This window comes from Bubalus bubalis, chromosome 5, assembly GCF_019923935.1.
Source record: "Bubalus bubalis isolate 160015118507 breed Murrah chromosome 5, NDDB_SH_1, whole genome shotgun sequence".
Lineage (NCBI taxonomy): Eukaryota > Metazoa > Chordata > Mammalia > Artiodactyla > Bovidae > Bubalus > Bubalus bubalis.
In genome coordinates this window covers 87644077-87671188 of record NC_059161.1, presented here as the reverse complement: position 1 = coordinate 87671188, position 27112 = coordinate 87644077, and the positions used below count along the sequence as shown (strand labels likewise).

Below are 27112 nucleotides of genomic sequence, written 5' to 3'. Positions count from 1 at the left end.
CTTCATACTTCAGGATATTGATTCTAGGTGAGTGACCACACCATTGTGGTTATCCATGTCATTAAGACCTTTTTTAAAAAACAAACAAACAGTTTTTCTGTTTATTCTTTCCACCTCTTCTTAATCTCTTCTGCTTCTGTTAGGTTCTTGCTCTTTCTGTCCTTTATTGTCCCCATCTTTGCATGAAATATTTCCTTGGCATCTCCAATTTTCTTGAAGAAATCTCTAGTCTTTCCCATTTTATTGTTTTCCTCTTATTTATTTGCATTGTTCCCTTAAGAAGGCTTTCTTAACTCTCCTTGCTATTCTTTGGAACTTTGCATTCAGTTGAATATATCTTTCCCTCTCTTCCTTGCCTTTTGCGTCTCTTTTTTTCTCAGCTATTTGTAGGGTCTCCTCTGACAACCATTTTGCCTTCTTGCATTTCTTTTTCTTTTAAATGATTCTGGTCACTGCCTTCTGTACAATGTTATAGATCTCCATCCTTAGTTCTTCAGGCACTTTGTCTATCAGATCTAATCCCTTGAAACTATTTGTTACTTCCACTGTATAATCATAGCAGATTTGATTTATATCATAGATAAATGCCTTTCCCTATTTTATTCAATTTAAGTCTGAATTTTGCAGTAAAGAGTTCATGATCTGAGCAACAGTCAACTCCAGGTCTTATTTTTGCTGACTCCATAGAGCTTCTCAATCTTTGGCTGCAGAGAATATAATCAGTCTGATTTCGGTGTTGTCTGTCTCATGATGTCCATGTGTAGAGTCTTGTGCTGTTGGAAGAGGGTGTTTGCTAGGACCAGTGCGTTCTCTTGGCAAAATTCTGTTAGTCTTTGCCTGCCTCATTTTGTACTCCAAGGCAAAACTTCCTACTACTCCACGTATCTCTTGACTTCCTACTTTCGCATTCCAGTCCCCTAAGATGGAAAGGACATCTCATTTTGTGTTAGTTCTAGAAGGTCTTTTAGGTCTTCATAGAACTGTTCAATTTCAGCTTCTTTAGCATTAGTGGTTGGGGCATAGACTTGGATTACTGTGATATTGAATAATTTGCCTTGGAAATGCACCAATTTCATCTGTCATTTTTGAGATCACTCCCAATTACTGCATTTCAGGCTCTTCTGTTGACAATGAGAGCTACACTATTTCTTCTAAGGGATTCTTGCCCACAGTAGTAGATATAATAGTCACCTGAATTACATTCGCCCAGGGCTCTCAGGTGATGCTAGTGGTAAAGAATCTCCCTGCCAATGCAGGAGACATAAGAGATGTGGGTTTGACCCCTGAGTTGGGAAGATCCCCAGGAGGAGGAAATAGCAACTCACTCTAGTATCTTTGCCTGGGAAATACCATGAACAGAGAAGCCTGGTGGTCTACAGTCCATGGGGTCACAAAGAGTCCACCTGAGCAACTTAGCACACACACATGTACCTCTTAAAAATATATATGTGTATGTACCTTTTCAGATTCTTTTCTGTTGTTGGTTATTACAAAACATTGAGTAGAGTTCCCTGTGCTATGCAGTAGCTACTTGTTGGTTATCTGTTTTATATAGTGTGTATATGTTAATCCAGATACTTTTAATATCTCATTAGCTAGGTTGTGAAACTATTGTGTACATACACCAAATAACCCTCAGATCCCCAGGACCTAGCACAGTGCCTGGCAATCCTCAGTTCTCAGTAACTGCTTGTGAATAAATAATAAATGAAGAAGGCGTGAGGAAAGCAAGCTAAATGTTCTGAGGCCAGATGAGGGAAAGTCTAAGAGGTAGTTTAATCTCATAGAGTTTCATTGAGGAACCTAGGCCTTGGAAGATAAAAAAGATTTGGAGAGAGAGAAGGAAGAGGCAGACAATTCTAGAGAGGGACAATTAGCATGCAAATCACTTCATCAAGACGAATCACCACTTAATGAAATCTAAGCAATTGGAAATCTTCAAAGCTCTAATAGTTGGATATATTGGAATTCACACAAGAGAGCCAGTTTTTCGGGCAGATTGTAATTCGGGCGATGAATGTGAAAGGGCTTAGCCAGTTGCTTTAGAAAATAGCCTAAAGTGGGCCTTCATGACAATGTTAATTAGACCAAAGTTAATTAGTTAATTAAAACAAAAGTGGCAAATGATAGTTTCTAAAATTAAGGTGGAGACAATGCTAATGTCTCTGCCACCTGACCAGAATCCCCGGGGAGGGTTTTACCTTCTGAGAAAATTTATCATTTAGGGCTCTAGGCCTCTGCCATTGATTTAGCCACAAAAGGCCCACCGCTGCTCACAATCTCAGCCCCGTGACCCTGGCATTTCTGACTGTTGAAGGGCTAGAACTTTAGACTCATCAAACTCAATGCTTTATTTAGGTCAGAACTGGCTTTGTGTTCATTTGCCAATTTGCAGCTGAAGTGAAGGCCCTAAACAGAAGCATGGCATTATCTTCTTGACAGTGATTTGACGCTCACCATGTCGTGCTAGAAAATTAAGGTCTAGAACCAAAATGTTAATCACAGGGACCTCTATACATTGATGGCACAAATAATACATTTCTATATATATAAAAAAAAAAATCTGTAGTGACTCACTCTCTTTTAAGTAAAAATCTCCCCTTGCTATTTCAGTGAACTGAATGACTGACTCCAGGCACTTTTGTTTTTTGTGCTCTAGGATGAGCCTATTTAACTTCTCAGGAAACTTTTCAATCTGTTAGAATTAGGCTCTGTGCTTCCCTTCAGTGTTCAGAAAACAAAAGTGATTCTCTCCATGATCGGAGGTAGAATTGGCTCTTTCTAGCCTCCTTCTCACTGAAGATAGGAACTATTCTTCAGGCCCCCTGAACTGTTTCTTCTTTTTTGGCTATGGTGATGGTTTCCAAAGAGAATCCTGCTTGTAATATCAACTCTCCAGAACATTAGGAGAGTTACTTGAAAAAGTAGTGTTATGCTCAGCGAGCTTGGGAAGAGTTGGAAAAGAATTCACAAATGAATGATTGGTGTACACACTGCAAGGCTTCTTGGTGTTTATCTCCAGTAATAGAGTTTTTTCAAGTTTGTTTGACCAAATACATTTTTTTTCAAGGAACAGTTTGTGACACTAGCTTACCAAAGAATATATTCTGGGAAATGCTCTGCTCCAAAGCCAAAAAGCTAAGGCCTGAGTAAAAACCTGCTCCATAACTTACTAGTCATGAGACTATGGGCAAGTGTTCTACCCACTCTGGACCTCAAACCCTTCATTTGAAAAATGGGAATAATTATTGCTTCTACTTTAAACATTTTGTGTTGTTGTTGCTCAATCACTCAGTTGTGTCCGACTCTTCACGACCCCACAGATTGCAGCACGCCAGGCTTCCTCATCCTTCACTGTCTCCTGGAGTTTGCTCAGACTCATGTCCATTGAGTCAATGATGCCATCCAAACATCTCATCCTCTTTTGCCCCCTTCTCCTCCAGCCTTCAAATGTTTCCCAGCATCAAGGTCTTTTCCAGTGAGTCAGCTCTTTGCATCAATCAGGTGGCCAAAGTATTCTGTGGCTGCTAGACAATTCTATTAGTATTACTCTGTGTGTGTGTGTGTGTGTGTGTGTGTGTGTGTGTATGCTCAGTCATGTCTGACTTTTGTGACCCCATGGATGTAGCCCACCAGGCTCCTCTGTCAATGGGATTTCCCAGGCAAAAATACTGGAGTGGGTTGCCATTTTCTCCTGCAAGGGGATCTTCCTGACTCAGGGATTGAACCCGCATCTCCTGCATTGGCAGGCGGATTCTTTATTACTGAGCCACCTGGGAAGCCCATGAGTATTACTACTACTGCTAAACTGCTAAGTGCTGCCACTGTCCATGGCAGACACTACTCTTTGAGTATCCAAAAAGCACCTGACATCTCCTCCCCCCCTTTCAGTTTCCATAATAGAAGATGTGAAAACTAAATGAAATGCATGCTTTCTTACACTCTCTTGCAGCTAGGGGTATCTATTATATGAGACAGTCTGGGCCAATAAGACTGAAAGGCAATTCTTAGGGGACTCTTAGAAGAATACTGCTTTCCCTCATAAGGGGGTGCCATGCATGGAGCTCTCGCACATAAGATGCCTGAGGAAGTTGCCTCCGGCATAGGTGAGCACTGGAGGAATGCCAGGAACAGTCTATCTGCATACTTTTTGTAACACGTGGAAGTGAAAAGCAAACAAGTCATGTAAGTCTCTGAAAAGCAAGTTTACTTGCAGCTGAACACTCTTCTAAATTATCTACCATCTATTGAGTGGTTTCCTTGTGTTCCTAGGAAGCATTTAATACATATGAATTCGGCCACTCCTCACAACACTGTAATACCATTTCACAGGTGAGGAAGCAGACCTTGTTCAAATTCACACAAAGGATGGACTAACCTTTGGAAATGTAGTCACTATAACCTCAGAAGTTATTAATATTTCTCATTTTAAATTAGGCAGTTAGTGTCCTGTTTTAAAACGGAGCCCTCACCATCTGCCATGAAATGTGGAAGACACGTATAAAGCTTTTCAGAGAGTGGGCCCGCACCCAGTGCAGATTTACAGCAACCAGTCCGGGTTTACGGCAGCCAGTGTGGGTTTACGGCAGTCAGATCAGGTTTAGGGCAGCCAGTGCGGGTTTACGGCACCCAGGATGGGTTTATGGCACCCAGTGCGGGTTTACAGCAGCCTGCCTCTCCATACACCACATAGAGGGGAGCAGAGCCAGGCAGGCATGGCAGCTTCTCCCCAGAGACTGACATCCACAGACTTAGGTTACACTGTTAAGTTCATCCTAGATCCCAGTAGTGGGCCCATTGGCATATTACAGGATGCAAACTGGAGAAGCGCAACTAATGAAGGTAATTCAAACTAAAATGTGAAAATATTTGGAGCACCCAAGTCCACTTGTTTGCCTTTAAATAAGCTCCAGAGTGACAGGTAAGGTGATATACACTGGCCTCTAGAAAGCTATAAAAGGAGACAGAAATCCATACACGAGCAGTTATGTCTACAGTGTTCTGAACATCTTGATTTTGGACCACAGAGAAGGAATACTTAGTTCGAGGGCTCATGGTAGGTATAGAGGAATTTTTGTTGTTGTTTAGTTGCTAAGTCGTGTCCAACTCTTTGTGGCCCCATGGACTGTAGCCCACCAGTCTCCTCTGTCCATGGAATTTCCCAGGCAAAAATACTGGAGTGGGTAGCCATTCCCTTCTCCAGGGGATCTTCCCAACCCAGGGATGGAACCCATGTCCCTGCATTAGCAGGTGGATGCTTTACCACTGACCCACCAGGGAAGTGCTATAAGAAGAATTTTAATTAGGATCTAATTTATTTCTTAGTATTATAGCTTCAAAACGGGGAGTTGCTGTGGAATATATGTGATGCAAGGGTATGCTAGCTTTCTCTTATCTTTCATCTTCTATATGTCAAAAGCAGGTTCCAGCCTGAATATCTTGGTTAATGGCAGAAAGAAGTTTCTATATAATCAGAGTGTAGCCTATCTCAGCTATAATCACATAGACAGACCAGCAGTTGCCAACACTGCATACAGAAAAGCCAACACTAGCCAAAGTTCCCTCTGTAACTTCTTTGATATTCTAATACCCAGATGTACTGACTACAAAATCTAATCATGAATAACTACATGACCCCATAGGGGAAACAAGTTAAAATACTGCCCCAAATCTTGAGAACTCCTATTTTGTATGGACTATCAGGTGGCACCATGGTAAAGAACCAACGTAGGCAAGAAAGAGATGTGGGTTTGATCCCCTAGAGGAGGGCATGGCAACCCACTCCAGTATTCTTGCGTGCAAAATCCCATGGACAGAGGAGCCTGGTGGGTGACAATCCATGGGGTCTCAAGAGTCAGATACGACTCAAGCAATTTAGGATGTGTGCATGCCTTAGCATTATCAGTGAATTTTGTTGCTTATGTTGCCATTAGAAATGAGATAGTTGAAAACAGTAATTTAATATTACTAGAGGAATGTTGCTGCTGCTACTGCTGCTAAGTCGCTTCAGTCGTGTCCGACTCTTAGCAACCCCATGGACTGTAGCCCACTAGGCTCCTCCATCCATGGGATTTTCCAGGCAAGAGTACTGGAGTGGGATGTCATTGCCTTCTCCGTTAGAATTATAGCAAAACATGAGATCTGTGGATGGGATTAATGATCCCAGTCTTGAGCAGAAACTGATGACCCCAGGAGTGAGCGCAGAGGGTGTCTGTAATACAGATCACTGCAGACTTGATCTTATGAAAGAACCACTAGGGGGCAGTAGTGTGAACACTTGAAGACAAGCAAAAAATAGCTACCACATTACTACTTTCTCCAGTCCATTCATTCAACAGACATACCAACGATGATTGCTGAGTGTCATCTATGTGTCAAGCACCCTTCTCAGTACTTCTAGGCACTGGAGGCACAGTGATGAACAAGGTAGACAAGGCCTCCACTCCAAGCTTACCCTGCAAAGGCTGTGCTCTTTAGTTGGGCATACAGCTGGACAAGGTGAAAACAGATACTCGATCAGGCCCAGGCTATATAATCAATATATCTGTAGGTTTGTCCTGCCTTTTATGATGCTCTCTTTGTTAAGATCATCCTTATTGCATACCCGGCATAGACACTTTCAGGTGTGGAAAAAGATGGACAGTTGTTAAGTTAGTACACACCAGCAAAGTAATGCTGAAAATTCTCCAAGCCAGGCTTCAACAGTACATGAACCAAGAGCTTCCAGATGTTCAAGCTGGATTTAGAAAAGGCAGAGGAACCAGAAATCAAATTGCCAACATCCGCTGGATCATAGAAAAAGCAGGAGAATTCCAGAAAAACATCTACTTCTGCTTCATTGATTATGCCAAAGCCTTTGACTGTGTAGATCACAACAAACTGTGGAAAATTCTTGAAGAGATGGAAAAACCAGACCACCTTACCTGCCTCCTGAGAAATCTGTATGCATGTCAAGAAGCAACAGTTAGAACTAGACATAGAACAACAGACTGCTTCCAAATCAGGAAAGGAGTACGTAAAGGCTGTTAGTTGTCACCCTGCTTATTTAACTTATATGCAAAATATATCATGTGAAATGCTGGGATTTCGCTGGAAATAAAGATTGGAATAAAGCTGGAATAAAGATTGCTGGGAGAAATATCAATAAACTTAGATACGCAGATGGGACCACCCTTATGGCAGAAAGCGAAGAAGAACTCAAGAGCCTCTGGATGAAAGTGAAAGAGGAGAGTGAAAAGCTGGCTTAAAACTCAACATTCAAAAAACTAAGATCATGGCATCTGGTCCCATAACTTCATGGCAAATAGATGGTGAAACAATGGAAACAGTGAGGGACTTTATATTTTGGGGCTCCAAAATCACTGCAGAGGGTAATTGCATCCACGAAATTAAAAAATGCTTGCTCCTTGGAAGAAAAGCTATAACCAACCTAGACAGCATATTAAAAAGCAGAGACATTACTTTGCCAACAAAGGTCCATCTAGTCAAAGCTATGGTTTTTCCAGTAGTCATGTATGGATGTAAGAGTTGGGCTATAAAGAAAGCTGAGCATGGAAGAATCAATGCTTTTGAACTGTGGTGTTGGAGAAGACTCTTGAGAGGCCCTTGGACTGCAAGGAGATCCAACTAGTCCATCCTAAAAGAAATCAGTCCTGAATATTCATTGGAAGTACTGATGCTGAAGCTGAAACTCCAGTACTTTGGCCACCTGATGGGAAGAACTGACTCATTGGAAAAGACCCTGAGTCTGGAAAAGATTGAAGGTGGGAGGAGAAGGGGACAACAGAGGATGAGATGGTTGGATGACATCACCAACTTGATGGACATGAGTTTGAGTAAGCTCTGGGAGTTGGTGAGGGACAGGGAAGCCTGGTGTGCTGCGTTGCAAAGAGTCAGACACGACTGAGCGACCAAATTGAATAATAATAGCAAACACTTCAGTAGTACTTGCTGTTGTCATTTAGTCACTAAGTCGTATCTGACTCTTTGTGACCCCATGGACTGTAGCCCACCAGGCTCCTCTGTCCCTGGTACTTACTGTGTGGCAAGGACTTACGTATATTTACTCATTTAGTTTTATAACGACTATATGTAATATGTGTTTCATTCATCAGAGGAGGAAATTGAGGTATAGAGAGGTCAAGTAACTTGCGTATGGTTGGTCATACAGCTGGTGAGTGCTGCTGCTGCTGTTCAATCCCATGCTGCCCAGCTCTGCACTCCGCTACCTCCACTAACATGTCTACTGTCTGCCTGGCCTTTGCACACACTGTTTCTTTCACTCCTGACAATCCTGTGAGGTAGGTGATAGGATCTCAATATGGCAGAGGAAGAAACTAAGGCTCAGAGAGAAGAAATGGCAGTGCTAGTGTTCAAACTCAGGACAAGCTGGCTTCAAGGTCAGTGCTCGTCACCATTGCTGCATCCTCTCTCTAAGGAGCCTATCCCGGTGAGTTTTGGGGTACTTAGGTACAGACTCACAACTTTCCCTCTAGCAACCTGTTTCTTTTATCTATCAGCATGCCCTGGAAGATTATATTTGAAGAGAAAGTTTAAAGAAAAGCTGATAAAATGAAAGCTTGGAAAAATACATTTTCTTAGACAAAATAAAAGGCTGGTCATGCAGAGTTACAGAAAAAGAATGTTTGAGAGTGGAGTCAGGAAGGTAGATGGAAAATATGCCTGAAGTTAGATATATGGAAGGTCTTCTGTGTATAGACCATGGCATTTCCAGGATTTATTGAAGTAGAAGAGGTTATTTTTACTAAGGCTTACAAGTTAGTTGAATACCTTTCACAGTATACACGGAAAGAGATGAGAGGCATACAGGAATCAGAAGAGAATTGAAAGAGGCAAGGAGGCAAGGTAACAATGCAAATGAGTTAGGCCGTGTGGATAAACTCCAAGCATTTTGTGAAATCTGTTTTAGTCCTCAGCAGACACAGTACCTTTACTAACATCACCCGTCATCCAGGCTTTGATGAATTAGAGCTGACTGGAAAGTAGGACTTTTCATGCTGGCTAAATGACGGGGTAAGAGAATTGTTCAAGGATTCGTGTTTAGCTTTTTATCTTCCATTTGAAAAGTATTTCTCTCCCACTTGTCTATTCAGATTTTCAGAAAATTCTCAAATCTCTGTAAGAGTTAGCAGATGATATTCTGACTGGTTCTTTTGAGATATATTCTTAAATGTTATTCCCAGTAACAGTCTATGTAGCCTTTTTGACACCTCCAAAATGGTTCTCAAGCCACTAAGATGATCTCATTGCCTTTTGAAGCACTTTAGTCCCTCATATGGTGGGGAGAGGGGTGGCCTTGGCTGTTGGCTTCAGATTCTTTTCTGATGGGGGTTGGCCAAAAACTATTACCTGGGACACTGACCTTGGTGGGTGGGGTGGGACAGTAGGGAGCGTGGGGAACTGGTTGCTTGTTAAGGCTGATTATAGGCAAAACCACTCTGTTGTTCTGCCCCTTTCAGCTCCTTAGACATGTCCCAGGAGTTCAAGTTGCCCCTTAAGAATGAAAAGACCAATTCTACATTCTTGCATCTCTGTGGCACAGGCAGTCAAGGGTTCGTCTGGGCTCAGGAAAGAGTCAGACTCGTGTGAGTGCAGACAGGTAAGGCTCTTGGTGCTCTGCTCTCTACACTCTTTTCTGCTCCATTCTAGTGAGTCAGAATTTAGTCCACAGTGGATCTCTGTGCCCCTCAGGACCCAGACACCCTGCCTTGCCTTAGTGACTTAGCTGTGCCCTCCCAGTCCTTCTGACCTCACTTCCCTTTGCCCTAAGTCTTTGCTTTTTTCCTTTTATCTCAACTTTTAAGTTTCTAGGCTTAGTTTAAGTCACTAGGTCCCATATCCACTTATAGGTACGTATCCAAGTCTTTCCGCGAAAACCATTCAAGGCTGATGTCCAAAACTCTTAGCCAGCACCCCGCCTCCCCTAGTTTTAGTTCCTCAGCTATTTTCCATATAAAAGCCCCAGGAAACAAAGGCCACTGCTTCGGCCACAGAGGCCAGCCCCCCCCCGCCTCCAACCCCCCCGCCCACACACACACACACACACACACAGGCTTTACCTTAGGGTTTCCCCAGAGGAGCCCCTCCTCTTCCACAGGTTGACCAGGCTGCTGGACCTGCTGGCGGCCGAGGAGGACTTGCCATCGCCCACGTGCATGCGAACCACGGTGGATGTGGTGAAGGCGCTGCGCACGTTCCTCTCAGGTTTGGCCAGGATGATGTACACCTTGGGCACGAACATGCAGCCGAGCGCCACCGTGGCGCTGAGGCTGACAGAGAAGCACATGGTGATGATCTTGTAGTTGCTGCCGAAGTAGATGGGCACAAAGGCCAGCCAAATGATGCAGGTGGTGTACATCGTGAAGGCGATGTACTTGGCCTCGTTGAAGTTCGCCGGAACGTTTCTGGTCTTGAAGGCGTAAAAGGTGCAGCTCAGGATCAGCAGTCCGTTGTATCCCAGAGGGGTGACAACCCCCAGGTTGGTGGTATTACAGATCAGGTAGACCTCTCGAATGCTTGGGTAGTCATGCATTATATCCGGAGGCTCCATGATAAACAGGGCGACGATGATGCCCAGCTGAATGCATATGAGGATGAATGCGATCACCAGCTGGGCGCAGGCACTCATGAATCGGGGCTTTTTGGTACAGATCTTCTTCTTGCTCCCAGCCAGGATCCTGGCAATCCGATTGGTCTTGGTGACCAGAGCCGAGTAGCTCATGGCTGGGGAGAGACCAATGCCTATTCTTTGCAGGTAGCAGTAAATCTGTTTGGGCTTTGCAATGAGGCAGAAGGTACACAAGTAGCCCAGGCAGATGCCGGCAAGGATAATGTAGCAGAGTTCCCTGCTGGAGGACTTGACTACCGGCGTGTCTCGGTAGATGATGAAGATCGCGGTGACAAACAGGGTGGCCAGCAGGCCGAGGCAGGCAAACACCACGGCTGCGATGGGCTCGGGGTCACCCCAGCGGAGATACTGCACTGGAATCAAGTCACAACCTGCAGAGACAGACACACAGTGAAGAAGAGGGAAGAAATGTGGATGTGAGTCACCTGCGCTAAGGTACAAGCAGATGCTTGTGCCTCTCTCAGTTGGTCTCCAGTCGACCCTTTAAACTTCAGTATCCCATACTGCTCCTTTCCTCAGATATTCAGTCATTAAATATTTAGCTTTAGATTATGAAATGTATACTCTGTGACAGGAGCTGTTCTGGGTTCTGAAAACAAAATGATAAAGAACATATTCCCTGCCCTTAAACAAACAAACAAACGTGGTGGGGAAGAGGGGGGGGCACTTTTAAAGACTCACAGGTGGGATAAGGGCCATGTTGACACACAGCAAGGATCTTGACTCCATCTGCGGATAGTGAAGCCTCCTTCAACAGGAATGAGCAAATGCAAGCGCTGAGGTTTGGCTTCGTTTGTGGATTTGGTTGGTTTGGCAAACAAATCAATTGTACAGAAAGACCTTGGGGGCATGGGAGGAGGTCACATACAGTAATGTGATGAGTGGCCCAAGACAAGCCCGGGATGTAGGCAGGAGGGGATCTTGCCAGGCAAAGAGTCTTAGATCGATGGGAAGTCATTGGAGGGATCTATGCAGAGTAGAGGAATGAGGTGGTCAGATTTGCATGTGTGTGTGTTTTAAACATTCTTTGGATTGCTGTGTGGATTTTGGATGAGATAAAGGTGTAGAGAGATTTGAGAACTATTTGAAATGATAGACTGTTTATGCGGATGAGATGGTATGTGAAAGGTAAAGGCATCAGGATGACCAATGTTGGTTCCATCTATGCTGTCTTTGACTCTACCACTAAAAACACAGCAATGTGGCAACATTTGGGTTACGTGCCTTCTTTTAAAATGTCTTTAGGACAGTGATTCTCAAGCTTGACTACACACTGTAATCACTTAGGTATTTTTTAAGAATACTGTGGCTTAGGTTTTACTGCCAGAGTTTCTGATTTCACTGGCCTGGGCATCAGGATTTTTAAAAGGCACTCCAAGGGCTTCTAAGTGTGCAGCCAGAGTTGAGAACCATTGCTTTAGAAGGATCATTCCTGTCAATTAGATTTTTAAAACAGAATTGAGATATCTTTATTGAGTGAGCAGGAGAGGAGTTGGTTTTCTCTGATGGCTCAGTGGTAAAGAATCTGCCTGCAGTTCAGGAGACTGGGGTTTGATCCCTGGTTTGGGAAGATCCCCTGGAGGAGAGCAATGGCAACCCACTCCAGTATTCTTGCCTGGAGAATCCCATGGACAGAGGAGCCTGCTGGGCTACAGTCCTTGGGGTCATAAAAGAGTCAGACATGACTGAGTGATTAAATAACAACAATGCAGCCAGACCAGATCCTAACTGATATAGGCATAACTTCCTATATCCCATGGTCAAGGGTGTTGTAGTAAGTGACTGAATTGCAGTGGTTAATTGGAGCTAAGGGAAGCAGCAGTAACAGTATGTAATGATGGTATAGGGGCGCAGAATTTGCTGCCCCAAAATATGTCTCTTTGACATATCAATTATTTTAAGATGGTTATTTTCTAAGAAACTGCAGACAAAGGAAAAACTCTGAAAACCAAATAGGAGACGCCTTTTTGTCAGAAACGTTTGCACTTATAAGGGAAATTTCTTTTTGTAAGGGGATCTCCCTCACTGTGTAGAAGAGGAGGCTGAACAATATCACTAGAAATTCTAATTGGTGGAGAAGGCAAAGACTTAAATCTGCATAATGACCTTTGTTCCCCTTACTGCTGTGCTTTTTCTCCCCTTGCTGACTGTCACCACCCTTAACATCTTTTGTCTTTAACTGAGGATGGTATTTAAGGTAAGGGCTTTGGCCATTTTGGTGAGTTCCTCATTTTTCCTGAGTCTCTCCCCTGTCTACAGGTTATTAAGCTCTTCGATTTCTCTTCTTGTTGTCTCGTGTCAATTTAATTCTTAGACCAGCGAGAAGAACCTAGAAGGGCAGAGGAAAAATTCTTTCTCCCTGACAGTGACAAAGAAGTGTGTGGTTCTTTCAAAATATGTTTAAGGGCAGCTCTCTTGTAAAAAGGACTGGAAACATTCTTTTTCCTTTCCCTTATTTCTGACTTGCCAGTCTCTTTCTTCAAGATCTTAGGTTTCAGATAGTATTATTAGTTTCTAATAAGATTCATTATGGGCTTAATAGGCTTTGTGAGTTAGCTTAGGATCCCCAGCACACTTTACAAAATAGTTTCTGTGGGAAAATATATGCTTATTTAAAACACCTGTGCTTTTAACTTTAAAAAGTGTGTGTGTGGATAGCCCAGAGAAAATATGAGTTATTTTATATAGTGTATAGAATCATAAATAAATGCATATCTCATTGCTAATGAATATGTGTGTTAGTCGCTCAGCCATGTCTGACTCTTTGTGACCCCTTGGACTGTAGCCTGTCAGGCGCCTCTGTCCGTGGAATTCTCCAGGCAAGAATATTGCAATGGGCCATTCCCTTCTCCAGGGGATCTTCCGACCCAGAGACCGAACCTGGGTCTCCTGAATTGAAAGCAGATTCTTTACCACCTGAGCCACCAGGGATGCCCGCTAATGACTATACCTGTATCCATAGTTTAGGCAACCATGTTCACATACACTGTTTATATGTAGGAATTCAGCTTCTGAAACTTTAGTATACCACAGGGCTAAGGTTCATATTTACAAATTTGTTCCTCATAGAGACTATTTTACAACAAGAAAATAGGAACCAATCATCTCTATCATTCTTCCATAACAGTTGATAATAGTGATATGACAGTGAAATTTATCATATACTGTAGTTAATTCTCTAGGAGTCTATTTCCCCTGCTAGGTCCTGAGCTATTAAATGACCATAGTAATTTACTTATAGAGGAAAGATATTATGTGGTACATGAAGCAGGAATCCCTTCATTAGCTAAAGAGAATCACTGTATTTATATAATTACACACACACACACACATATATCCCTAATGGCTCAGTGGTAGACTCCACCTGCCAATGAGGGAGACGCAGTTTCAGTCCCTGGTTTGGGAAGATCTCCTGGAGAAGGAAATAGCAATGCACTCCAATACTCTTGCCTCAGAAACCCCATGGATCCAGGACCTAGTGGGCTATAGTCCATGGACTAGCAAAGGGCTGGACGTGACTTAGTGATGAAACAACAACAAAGAGGGCTTTCCCTTGACTCGCTTCTTTTTGTTACCCCATACTGTTTTACTGAATCTTAACTGTTTTTGTATAAATGTAATTATCACACTAATCACTAAATGCTTTCTATATGATAAGATTCACCACTATTTTTATGTCAAATATATTCTTGAACTCTTCATGTACAACCTATTAACATCATGTGTGAACCTAAAGAAAGCTCCACTAGATATGTGTTGGAAGAAATGTGTATAAGGGATGCCTCTAATATGTTGTGGCTATTTTCACAAACTTGTCAGAATTTATACATTCAAATGAGTGTTTTTTGTTTTCATTTGACATGAACCACTCTAAAGACTTTATGTTGAGTTTAATGATGCTGCCATTACACAAAATACTTTTGAAGCTATTCTCTTGGAATAGCAAATTGGATTCTGATTAGAGTGTTATAATCACTGAATCTTATAATTGGATAAGATCTTAGAGTTTTCAAAAATGAATGTGCATCACAGTCACTGGGAGAGTCTAGAAAAATACAACTCAAGAGTCTAAACTCAAGAGATTTTGAATCAGTACATAGAGGGTGGGACAAAGGATTTTTTTTTTTTTAATAAGAAGGCTCAATAATGGATGTGAGAGTTGGATCATAAAGAAGGCTGAGCACTGAAGACTTGATGCTTTCAGACTGTGGTGTTGGAGAAGACTCTTGAGAGTCCCTTGGACAGCAAGGAAATCAAACCAGTCAGTCCTAAAGGAAATCAACCCTGAATATTCACTGGAAGAACTGATGCTGAACCTGAAGCTCCAATACTTTGGCCACCTGATGCGAACAGCTGATTCATTGGAAAAGATCCTCATGCTAGGAAAGATTGAGGACAGGAGAAGGGGGCAACAGAGAATGAGATGGTTGGATTGCAACACCAACTCAGTGGACATGAAACTGAGCAAACTCTGGGAGAGAGTGAAGGGCAGGGAAGCCTGGCACGCTGCAGTCCATGGGGTCACAAAGAGTGAGACACAACTGAACGACTGAACAACAGCAACAAAGTTCATTGACTGTACAACTGGCCCTGGGTTGGCAGCCCAACCGTAGAGATCATCAAGCTGACTTCTCATCCAGTATGTGAATGTCTTATATGACAATTCCCTAACCCTACCTCAGGCTTTCCATCAACTATAGTATCTCAAGGCCAGGAATAGTAGGAGGGGGAAGATAGACTGGAAATTCAGGAGGTCTGGATGGCGGGTAGAGACTAGAGGTGAACTAAATGGTTAGAAAGCTATCACATAGGACTGTCAAGGGGTGATAGGGTTACAGCTAAAAGCCACTGTCCTGAGAACATTCAGCTGGTAAAGATATTTCAGGGCTAATACTGAAAGAAATGATGAGGTAGATAGATAGCAGGGTCAGGATAGAGGCTTCCAACCAAGCCAATGGTTGGAAGAGGGCTGTTGGAAGAAAAGGATCACAGTTTGTAGGAATGACATCTAGTCCCAGTTTGGACGTGTTGTATTTGAAATGTTTATGACCAGTGGAGCAGACAGAAGCAGAAGCTTAGGAGAGAGATCAGGGTGGAAGGTATAGCTTTAAGCATCATCTGTGAGTAGAAATTAGAGACATGGAAATGAATGTAATCAACAGGAAATTCATGGATATAGATTTAGAGTTCTGAGGAGCCTACAAGTCTGATGTGACACTGACCTGAAGGAATGGCAGCAGAAGACGACATGCCAGGGAAGACATAAGCTAGATCAGCTAGAAGGAAGGAAGGATGTCAGAGTCCAAAGGAAAGTGGTTCCCTGGATGACCCACCACACCCCTCCTCTAAAAATACAATTTAATTTTTTTTTCTTTTTCCTTCTTAAATCCTCACCCAAGAACTTGAACAAATTTTTGAGCTTCAGTTTTACAGATCTCTTTCCTAATGGCATATTGCTCTCATATATACCCGTTTTCCTATTCATGCTCATCCTCAGTTGCCTCAGTTGTGCCCAACTCTTTGCAACCCATGGACTGTAGCCTGCCAGGCTCCTCTGTCCATGGAATTCTCCAGGCAAGAAAACTGGATGTGTTGCCATTTCCTTCTCTAGGGGATCCTCCTGACCCAAGGAGTGAAACTTCATCTCTTATGTCTCCTTCATTGGCAGGTGGGTTCTTTACCTCTAGTGCCACTTGGGAAGCCCCCTGCTTCCCCTACTATTACATATAATTCCTTTGAGCAAGGGGTGGTATCCTTCCATTGCTGTATTCCTGTCATAGGACATGTTCTATCCAATCTCAGAATCTTGAGATATTGTTAACATTATTATATATTTAGATTTTCATTGATTACTCTCCCCACTTTCCATTGGTTTACAAACATCTGAACGCCCTGTTATTCTTCCTAAATCTCTTCCTTATATTCTTCTGTGAATTACTGGGCCTTTTCTCCATTAATGGTTTTCTTTTTTTTTTATTTTAATCCCTGTTTCATTCTTAGTATAATGGTAAATTATTGGCAGTACTCAGTGTACTGGTAAGTCACGACTAGAAGGGTTTGTAGAAGTTAACTAAGAATGTATGGAATGTGTACTTTATATTTTATTTTACATTTAATCAGTTTAGCATATGCTTTAATATTTTAAAGAATCTTGATCATATCAGTGAAGTTCCCTTCTAACAAGCATATTAGAGTTTCTCAGAAGATGCACAAGTATTTCCTTTCTGAAAAGCACAGGAGGCATAAATTACAAAATCAAGGCCTGTTTTCTGATGACATTTATTTAGAAAGGTCTCCATTTCTCACTTTCCCCGCTTCCCCCACTTTCACGCCTGATCTGTATTCTGTGATTCTCTAGTATAATCCATCCTTTCATAGCGTGCAGTGACATATATTGGAGATAACAAGAGTTTTTTGCTTTTCCATTACAGTTTATTGCAAGATACTGAATATAGTTCCTTGTGCTGTGCATGGCATCTTGTTGTGTATCTGTTTCATGTATAGTAGTTTGTATCTGCTCACCCCTAAATCCTAGTTTATCCCTCCCCACCCCCTTTCCCCTTTGGTAACTATAAGTTTGTTTTCTATGTCAATGGGTCTGTTTCTGTTTTGAAAATAAGTGCATTTGTATAATTTTTTTTTTTACGATTCCAAATATAAGTGATATCATATGATATTTGCTTTTCTCTGACATACTTCACTTAGCATGATAATCTCTAGGTCCATCCATGCTGCAGCAAATGGCATTATTTTATTTTTTATGGCTGAATAATATCCCATGATACATATGTATGTATACATGCCCCTGTATGTGTGTACATCTGTGTCACATGTTTTATCCCCTCATCTGTCAGTGGATGTTTAGGTCACTCCCATGTCTTGGCTATTGTGAATAGTGCTGCTGTGAACATGGGTTCATAAATCTTTTTGAATTAGAGTTTTCCCCAGATAGATACCGAGGAGTGGGATTATAGGAATCATTTGGTAACTCTATTTTTGGTTTTATAAGGAACCTCCATACTGTTTCTCCATAGTGGCTGTACCAGTTTACATTCCCAGCAACAATGTAGGAGAGTTCCCTTTTCTCTATACCTTCTCCAGCAGAAAATACAATTTTTTTTTTAAAGGGATAGTGAGGTGCCAAAACTGTATTATGCACATTATCCTGTGATTCCCCTTGTGGATGGATTTCCTGGACACCTAAAAACAATATGGTTGTTTAGCAATAATTGGTACTCATGCTTACTGTTCGGGTATCAGTCTTACAGGGTTAATATTCCTGTAGTTCATAGTTCCTAGACTGCTGGGTTTTCAAACCCTCTTCCAAGTCTTTGTTCAGGCAGAGTGAATGAGGAGTCAAAGATCTTAGAACATGTGCCTGATGGTCTGTATGTTGACTTGGCAGGGACTCCTTACTGAGCTCCACACTTCCTGTATGATTTTGGAGGAAAGGAAGATGCTGCTGAGAATATCTGAGAGTCCGATTGTGTGTCCTTTGCTGTCAGTCAGGGCATTTCAGGTACAAAGCTCGTGTGGGGCTCTTGTGGGACTCTCCTTTGGCACATGAACAACAGGCGTGCCCAGAGTGCGAGGGGCTGCCTGGGACCAACACTGTCACGCCTGCTTTCAGTTGGTTCCACCAACAGACCACGGGTCTGCCTTTGCTTCTTTCTTTACGTGTCTGGATTTGGGTGCTGGCTTGAGATCACAGGATGATGCAGACTCAGAATTCTTTCTGCTTTGTTCATAACCCTGATCATTTAATATCTTCTCATCACTTAGCCTAAGCTGAAGTTTTTCTGCTTTGATATTTGAGAAGAATTGGAAGTGGTGTGTGTGTCTGTGTTATATTTAGTGTTGTTTAGTTACTAAGTTGTGTCCAGGTCTTTGCAACCTCATGGACTGTAGCCTGCCGGGCTCCTCTGTCCATGGGTATTCCCAGGCCAGAATACTGGAGAAGGTTGCCATTTGCTTCTCCAGGGGATCTTCTTGAACCAAGGATCAAACTCATGTCTTGTGCATTGGCAGACAGATTCTTTACCACTGAGCCACCTGGGAAGCCCATGTTCTATTTAGATACCTTATTTTTCTTTGTATTACTATAAATACAATCTGTTTTGTATGTATATATGTGCGTATGTGAGAGGGAGTGAGAGAGAGGTCATATGGTTTAGGTCTATGTGCAGGAACAGGGGAGCCTGGTGGGCTGCCATCTATGGGGTCGCACAGAGTCCGACATGACTGAAGTGACTTAGCATCAGCTCTACTTCACTATAAGCGCCCTGGTGTCAGAGACGACTTTGCCTCTTTTGCTCACAAATGGAACCCTGTACTGAGTACAGTGCTTCACTCATATGGTTAGCACAGAATTTACAAATTAATATACAGTACCTACTATATAATCAAAGTATGTAATTATCATTGTGGTATATAGACAAGTCATTCTCAGCAAACCTTTTTGTTGCCTTTAGGAAGTCTCAAGTTACAGAACTGTTATGTACTGTTGTAGAAAGAAATTTAAATTTGGTGTTTTACACCTGAATCTTAGAGTCAGGATTCTAAACCAGAGAGGGCAAAACTAAGTAAACACCTAAGAGGCTTCCTTCTGCCTAGTGGCGTGACGTGTCTCACATTAGAAATGTTCCTGGTACTGACTTGGCAGTGATCAATATTTGTGCTTGACCGATTAATTCTGAGTAATTCACTGGATCTGGGAATTATGAGTAGAAGAAAGAGGGTGGCAGTCACAGAAGTCATTCTTTAACAAGTATCATTTACTGTAAAGTTCAGATACACTGTTCCCCAAAAAGCTGTTGTTAATTGCAACATTTTTTACTCTAGACCAGAACAAAAGCCCCCAGGTCCTCTTCAGGAAAAGCATATTCTAGAGCTGATTGATTTTCCCTTTCTCTTAGCATGAAACAAAACATACCATGAACACTCCCTCAAATAAAAATTTAGTCTCTATTCAAAATGTTAGGTTTTATGACAGTCACTCAGTGGGAAGCCACTTTATTCTTGTTTATGCCAGCATTAAAAAAAGGAGAAACTAACATTTATTGAATGCCTACTAAATTTCAGGTGTTATCCTAGATATTTTAGGTAATTTTCATAATAAGTCAGGTAAGCATCATTAACTCTATTTTACAGAGAGACAAAATGAGGTTTAATCTAACTTGGTGCTGAGATTAAAACCCTGTGAAAGTTTTTATTGATTGATTAACTGATTGACTTAGCTATTCCCTTCTCCAGGGGAATCTTCCAACCCAGTGATCAAACCCAAGTCTCCTGCACTTCAGGCAGATTCTTTACCATCTGAGCCACCAGAGAAGTTTATGTTACATCAGGGGAGCCAGACTGATCAAAGTGTTCCTTTCAAAGGGGCCCTGAGGTTAATTAGTAGGAGGGAGACTCTTGAATTATCAGCAGTGTCTGCCATGGGCAAGGAGGGGTTAATGGTGACATAGGTATTTGATGTTTGTTAGTAGTAGTGTTCGTCACTCAGTCGTGTTCAACTCTTTGCAGCCCCATGGTCTGCAGCCCCTCAGGCTCCTCTGTCCATGGGATTCTCAAGAATACTGGAGTGGGTTGCCATTCCCTTCTCCAAGGGATCTTACAGACCCAGGGATGAAGCCCAGGTCTCCTGCATTCCAGGTAGTTTCTTTACCATCTGAGACATTGATATTTGTTATCCTGATATAAATCCATGCTCCCATCTATGAAATCTCATTGGTTCAGAGTCTTCAGCAAGGTTCTCATCCTGGCTTATATGTGGTCCCGAGGGTTGCTAGCTAGACACAGATTAGTAAATTAGTCCTTATGTGTCCCTAAAGTTTTCTAGCGTGGACATTTTTTTCTGAATGTGTACCCAGTACCCGTAGCACATGGGGACAAGAACTGTTGGTAGGACACAGCTACTCCCAGAAAAATGGAGACACAGACGAGTGGTGGAAGACCCCCATAATCACAGGAAGTATTTGCACGCGAGCCGGAAGTGACATTCGTGTCTCCGGAGTCCTCAGCCACCCATTTGTCATCAGATCCACCCTATTTCATGCCCTTCCAGGTCTAGGACATATTTTTTGTTTAAGATTCCCTTAAATAAAATTCCCTCAGAGAAATGGCAACTCAGGGCTATAGTTTTTATTTATTTATTTTTTGCTGGTTTATTTTATAGGGGAATTTGAAATTGTATGCAAAGATATATTTCACAATTAAGACAATAAAGAATGATCTAATAGTTCTGCAGAGTGCTGAGAGGGGGGATTATCACAGATGCACATTGGCAGGGAACAGCTTTGTAAAACATGACTTCCGGTCATACTGCACATGAATAAGAGAGGAAAAACACAGCATATGAATTTAAGTAATAATAAAATGTGCTGGCTGGGATACTTCACTCCATCTTTACCTTTCCTCTCTCCCTCCCTAGCTGACTCATTACTCTTTCATTTTCTGGCTCTTCTTTGAGCATGGCTTTTCTGAGTCCTGGAGCGACAGGTTCCTCCCGTGTGGTCAGACAGCTCCTCCTGCCTGTCATGTCTCTTGCACACTTTTTTTCGCACATGATAGCACAACTATGATGCTCATAGTGAGCTTGTCAGTTTCATGCAGTAGGCGGAGAGACTGAGCAGCAGGAGACTGTATTTTGCTCTGCTGTGCCAGGCACTGTAGCCAGCACACAACAGGCCATTAAACAGGTTGAACAAATGAATGATTCTGCCAATGGCAGGGAGACCAGCTGAGGACTCCGGAGAAACGAATTTCACTTCCGGCTCGCGTGCAAATACTTCCTGTGATTATGGGGGTCTTCCTCCGCTCGTCTCCATTTTTCTATACAAAAAATGGAAATAACGCAAACCTCCCTTTCCTGATGAAGATTTTAATTTAGAAAACCCTTGTAGAAAAGTCTGCATATGAGAAATTTAAGACTGATTGCTTGAAAAGCCCAGTGAAGCAATTATTCAGGACTGAGAAAATAAAACACTTAAGACTGTTTTTGTATTTTACTGGAATAAAACATTGAAGTCATCAATGTTAAACCAACAGATAATGAATTGAATTTTACAGATATGATTTGAGCTATAATGAGTGTTTTACAATTAATTTCTATTTATTTCTGTTAATTTTCTGGCTTGCCAGACTCTCTTTAGGCTCCCTTTCCTCTGCTTTCAGTCAGTCTTTTTTTTTTTTTTTTTTTTTAACTTTTTACAAATAATCTGCATAGACAGTAAAAAGCCTCTTCCTCTTGTGATTGTTCTCCTATCCAAATGTTCAAAGGGTTTCAGATTTTGTGACTCAGAATTCTTGCTGCCACTCTCTAGGTTTCACGGTACTCTGTATTTCCATAGACCCTGTTACACAGTCTTGATTTTTTATTTTTTCCTTTGAGATATACCAGACTGTTCTAGGGCTTGGGTTTACATCACGTTTCCTAAGATTGGCTGCAAAAATTCAGTGCATACTCTGCCATGGATTTTTACTTCCTGTTTCTCCTCCTCAGAATGCCAGTTTCTGAATTTTAAGTATTATCATATTATAAGGATTCCTCAGGTAAGCTACTGGTATATATTTAAGTAACAACAATGCTCATGTTTATTATAAAATGAAAATATGAGAAACAAAGCCCCCATGTGAAAGTGCACTGAAAATTGTTCACTGAGCAAATCGAGTGTGTTATACTCCCCCCTTAGTTCAGCTCACATTATTGAGTGCCTGTTCTGCCCAAGGTCCTGAGTCTGCACTGTGTCTACACAAAGGCAATTGTTTATTCCTTTAAAATGGTCTGCTGGTCCAGTGCTCAGGCTCTGTGCTCTGCTGGGCACCACCCTGAGTACTGTACACTTATTTCTTCTTTACGATCCACAACCTTCAGTGAAGTGGGCCCTGTTGTTTCATGCATTTTCAATCAAGGAAACCGAAGTAGTAGGATTGTAATTGAGGAGCATTTGAAAAGGAGCCAGAGGAGGAGAAAAAGAGAGAAGAGAGGAGAGAAAAAGAAGAAATGTAAAGGAAACAGCCAAAATTACAAGTCAGATATACAGAGGAAGCCTTCTACAGCACAGTGATAGAATGTCATGAGAGAATTATAATATTTCTGGGAATTACTACTGAGAGTTCAGGTGGGAAATCAGTAAAAGCTTTAGGAGGGAAGATAATAATGCCTTCCTGCCTACATCTCAAGGATTAAAGTGAGCACCATATAAAATAACACGTGACTTGAACAGTGGTGTAATAATTATGAAGTGTGAAAAAGGGGGAAAGAGATGTATATACATAAAACAATACCAAGTCAACATCTGCTAAATTGCTTGTGTGTTTTATTGGATTGTGCTATGTTTTTCTGGGGAAAATCCAGGCCTATTTTATCTTTCCAGCCGGTTTATAAATACACAACCCAAGTAAATGGTATTGTATTGTCTTAAGTTGCTTGTAAGTACAAGGCAGCACATACGCTCTCTGAATTTTTCACTCAAAGTGATTTTTTAAGAGGTGGCAAGATAGGAGACATTTATCTACTTCATATTACTCATGTACTACACCAGTGCTTTATGAAGCATTTTCCAAGTAGGTTAGATAATGTAGTGGTAGGCACTGTGTTATAATGTTTTATGTTCCTTGGGGGGGGGGGGGTGGAACGTGAGAATTTATTTCAGCTAAGCTATATTTATCAAAAGCTGAAATCAATGAAACCACAGTATTTCCTTCAGTCTGGTTATATCAGAGTGGTTTTTGACCATGATGACATTGTTTTTAGCCAGACCACAAATTTATCATTGTGAAGAGGAATGTAATGTACATTTTTCATTGCTCAGTTTCTGGCAAGATGCAAAGTGGTTTATGTTCTCTTTGAGGACCTGTTTTGAGAAGGTCCATTGAGAGAGGGCACTTTAGCATTTATTTTTCCTGAAGGAAATGGTGTTTACATTTATAAGAATACCATCTTTTTGACTGATCTGGTGGGATACATAAATTTATAAGTTACTGAGAAATGAGAATAGTAAGGAGCCATTTTATAATTTATCAATATATGAGTCCTGGCACCTCACTGAAAAGATGTTGTTCTTTTCAGCAGTGACTGAAACAACTTCATCAAATTCATTTATTTGAAAAAGACCACTGCACAAAAATTTTCACAGCATTTTAGAGATTCTTTTAGAGAGAATCTAGCAATTAATGGCCATTTTGTTGTTGCCTGCAGCTTCTGATTATCAAGGATAAAAACATGAGTTTTCAAGGAAGACTTTCATACTAAGGCTTGAGCCTTACTCCTGCTACTTGCTGTGTGATCACAAGTATGGATATTTTACATTTTCAACTCAGTTTTCTGTAAAATGGAGATAGTGATTCCAATTTTTCTGGATAAGACCTTTCAGTATAAGGAGGATTGGGGGCAGAACATGAAGTTCCTATTATAGTGGGTGACAGGCACTCAATACATGGGGATTTGTTGCCTTTCTTCTATTCTGTAATTTATTTCTTAACAAATATTTATTGAGTGTCTGCTGTGTTCTAGAAGCCTGTTTTTCCCAAGTGGACAAAACATACAACCCCCACCCCCACTTTATCTTGTATTCTAATTGGGGAGACTAACAATATGTAATCAGCAAAAATAAATGAACACATTAGCAACAGAATAGAATAAAAGGTTATATGTGAAGTGGGGAAAATAAGAGGTGGAAGAGGCTAAAGAGGGACAACTGGTAGTCCTAAGCAAGTTGGTCAAGGTAGACATGTGAGCAAGGACTTGTAATAGCAGTATGGGTGTCTAGGGTGGAGCATTCTAGGCAGAGACCCTGGGATAAGAGCTTCCGGATATTTAACAGAAGAACAAAAGGACCAGTATATCAGGGGACAAAGAGAGATGAAGGGAAAGGGAAAGTAGCCCAGATTCATACTTTCAAAGGGAAAGTAGTCCAGGTTCTATAAGACCATAAATGTGACTTTGAATGAGGGGGAACTATTGTGTATCCTTGGACCATGGACTAACATGATCTGGCTTACTTTTTATTTATTTATTTATTTATTTTATTTTATTTTTAAATTTTACATAATTGTATTAGTTTATCTTTGCCCAGGTTATTGAGAAAGTGGCTTTAGGTCAGGGCAAGGGTAGAATCAGGATGATTAGTTAGGAGGTTATTTCACTAGTAAAGGTGATTAATCATGATTCCTAGGGGCTGGAGCTATTTCTCCCCGGGGGAGGTAGTGAGATGTGGACTTCTATATTTGAAGGAAGAGTCAGTGGAACTTCCTAACCAGTTGACTAAAGGATAACAGAAAATTCGAAAGATGATTCCAAAGTTACTGGCCTGAGCTACTGAAAGAATGAATTTGCTATCCCATGAAATTCAGAATGCCAAGGATAGAGCAGCCTTGGGGAATCAGAAGGTAAAGACCTGGATTTCAGTTTTGGAAATGTAAAATGAAATATCTATTGCACATTCAAATAAATATGTCAAGTAGGCAGTTGAATATTCAAGTCTGGAGGTTTATGAGAAGTCTGGGCTATATATTTAAATTCAGAAATTTGCAGTGTATAACCAAGAATGAGACTGAGTAAGAAAACCAGTGAAGCAAATGTAGATAGAAGAGGATGAAGACTGAACCCCGGGACACCCCAAAAGTCTATCCTTAGTTCTATTTCCACCAGTTAGATTTAAATGTAAAAATACTGAAAGCAGTAGACGCTAGATCTCCCCTGAGAAGGTTCATTTTTTTTGTCATTGAGGAAAACAGAAAAAGAGAATAATGATTCCATTATTATCCACTGAAACCAGAAAAACTTTTGTTCAGAGAGAGTGATTAAAAAAATAGATAGCAGGGGGAAAAAATAATCTACTTTCAAGCATAAGAGGAATCAAAGCATCAGTCTTGGGAATAGATTTCAATCTAGAATGGAAGACAAAAATAGGCACATATATGAAAATATGTTAATTTTAGTGTTCACTAAATATTTTTTTAATGTACTTTGGCAAACTGGAAACAACCAACATTAACACAAAGTAATAAATGTGGTTTATGTGTCCAGTTGTTAATGTACTGCTGCTACTGCTGCTAAGTCACTTTAGTCGTGTCCAACTCTGTGTGACCCCATAGACGGCAGCCCACCAGGCTCCCCCGTCCCTGGGATTCTCCAGGCAAGAACACTGGAGTGGGTTGCCATTTCCTTCTCCAATGCATGAAAGTGAAAAGTGAAAGTGAAGTCGCTCAGTCGTGTCGACTCTTAGCGACCCCATGGACTGCAGCCTACCAGGCTCCTCAGTCCATGGGATTTTCCAGGCAGGAGTACTGGAGTGGGGTGCCATCGCCTTCTCCTTGTTAATGTACAGGCAGTGATTATTGTACTCCTTGTCATTCATGCATTGATAATGAAATAGCAGCAAAATATATTAATTAAAGAAAAAGACAGTAGAGACTGGGTACTGTAGCTGAATTTATCAGCACTCCAGAACCTAAAAGAAATAAATAGGAAACAACAAGAAATTAAAAATAGAAAGATGGCATATGCTGTTTAGATTTGTTATAGCTCATGACTATGATATCTTTTTGGAGCTTCCAAATTACATTAACCTTGTGTGATCCATTCATTTGGAATCAGAAATCAATCTTATTATATTTTCTAAGAAGGTAATCTAAGTGAGGTTAAAAGAGAAGTTCATAATAGTTCAACAAATTCAAATTCATTGCCTATTCTGTGCCATTTGCTGGGCTAGACAATCATTGACTTAGAGGATATTACTTTAAAATGTGAAAGACATTCGATAGAGGTTGGAACTTTTCCCAGATTTTCTCATTTATTTTTAAATCAGTCTATCTCTATATTCATTTTTAGTCACTATGTTTTTAAACTTAATTAACACTAGTCAATTAAGTGATGCTAGTGGTAAATAATCCATCTGCCAGTGCAGGAGAGGCAAGAGAAGCAGGTTCAGTCCCTGGGTTGGGAAGATCCCCTGGAGAAGGAAAGGGCAACCCACTCTGGTATTCTTGCCTGGAAAATTCCATGGACAGAGAAGTGTGGCAGGCTACAGACCACATGGTCGCAAAGAGTTGGACCCGACTTAGTGACTAAACAACAACCACCACAAAAGAGTGATAATCATTAACGTAATTGAATTGCTAATAGGTACCAAACTCCGGGAGTTGGTGATAGACAGGGAGGCCTGGCATGCTGCGATTCATGGGGTCGCAAAGAGTCGAACATGACTGAGCGACTGATCTGATCTGATCTGACCAAACTATTTGTGTGCTATTTAATCTCTCCAGTAATTCTATGAACTAATTACTACTGTTACCTATACTTTTTAGGTAAGAGGAGCTGAAGCTCAGGGAAGGGAAATTTACATTTTCTTAAAGTCACACAGTGAGTCATTGATGGTGTGTGGATTTCAACAGGGATGTGTCTGACTCCAAGCCTTTTGATTTAAGCCACTGTTATTGGGAGATAATAAAGATGAATTG

General features: G+C 41.4%; 1 protein-coding gene across 3 annotated transcripts in view; it reads right to left on the bottom strand.

Moving 5' to 3' along the window:
- The window catches only part of GRM5 (glutamate metabotropic receptor 5), a 661611-nt gene that overhangs the window by 71080 nt on the left and 563419 nt on the right, over window positions 1–27112 (bottom strand). For all 3 annotated transcript variants that reach the window (XM_025286183.3, XM_025286182.3, XM_025286184.3), the window contains exon 8: window positions 10080–11019. In XM_025286183.3, the coding sequence (XP_025141968.1) occupies window positions 10080–11019 (940 nt within the window). The remainder of the gene's footprint in view (window positions 1–10079; window positions 11020–27112) is intronic.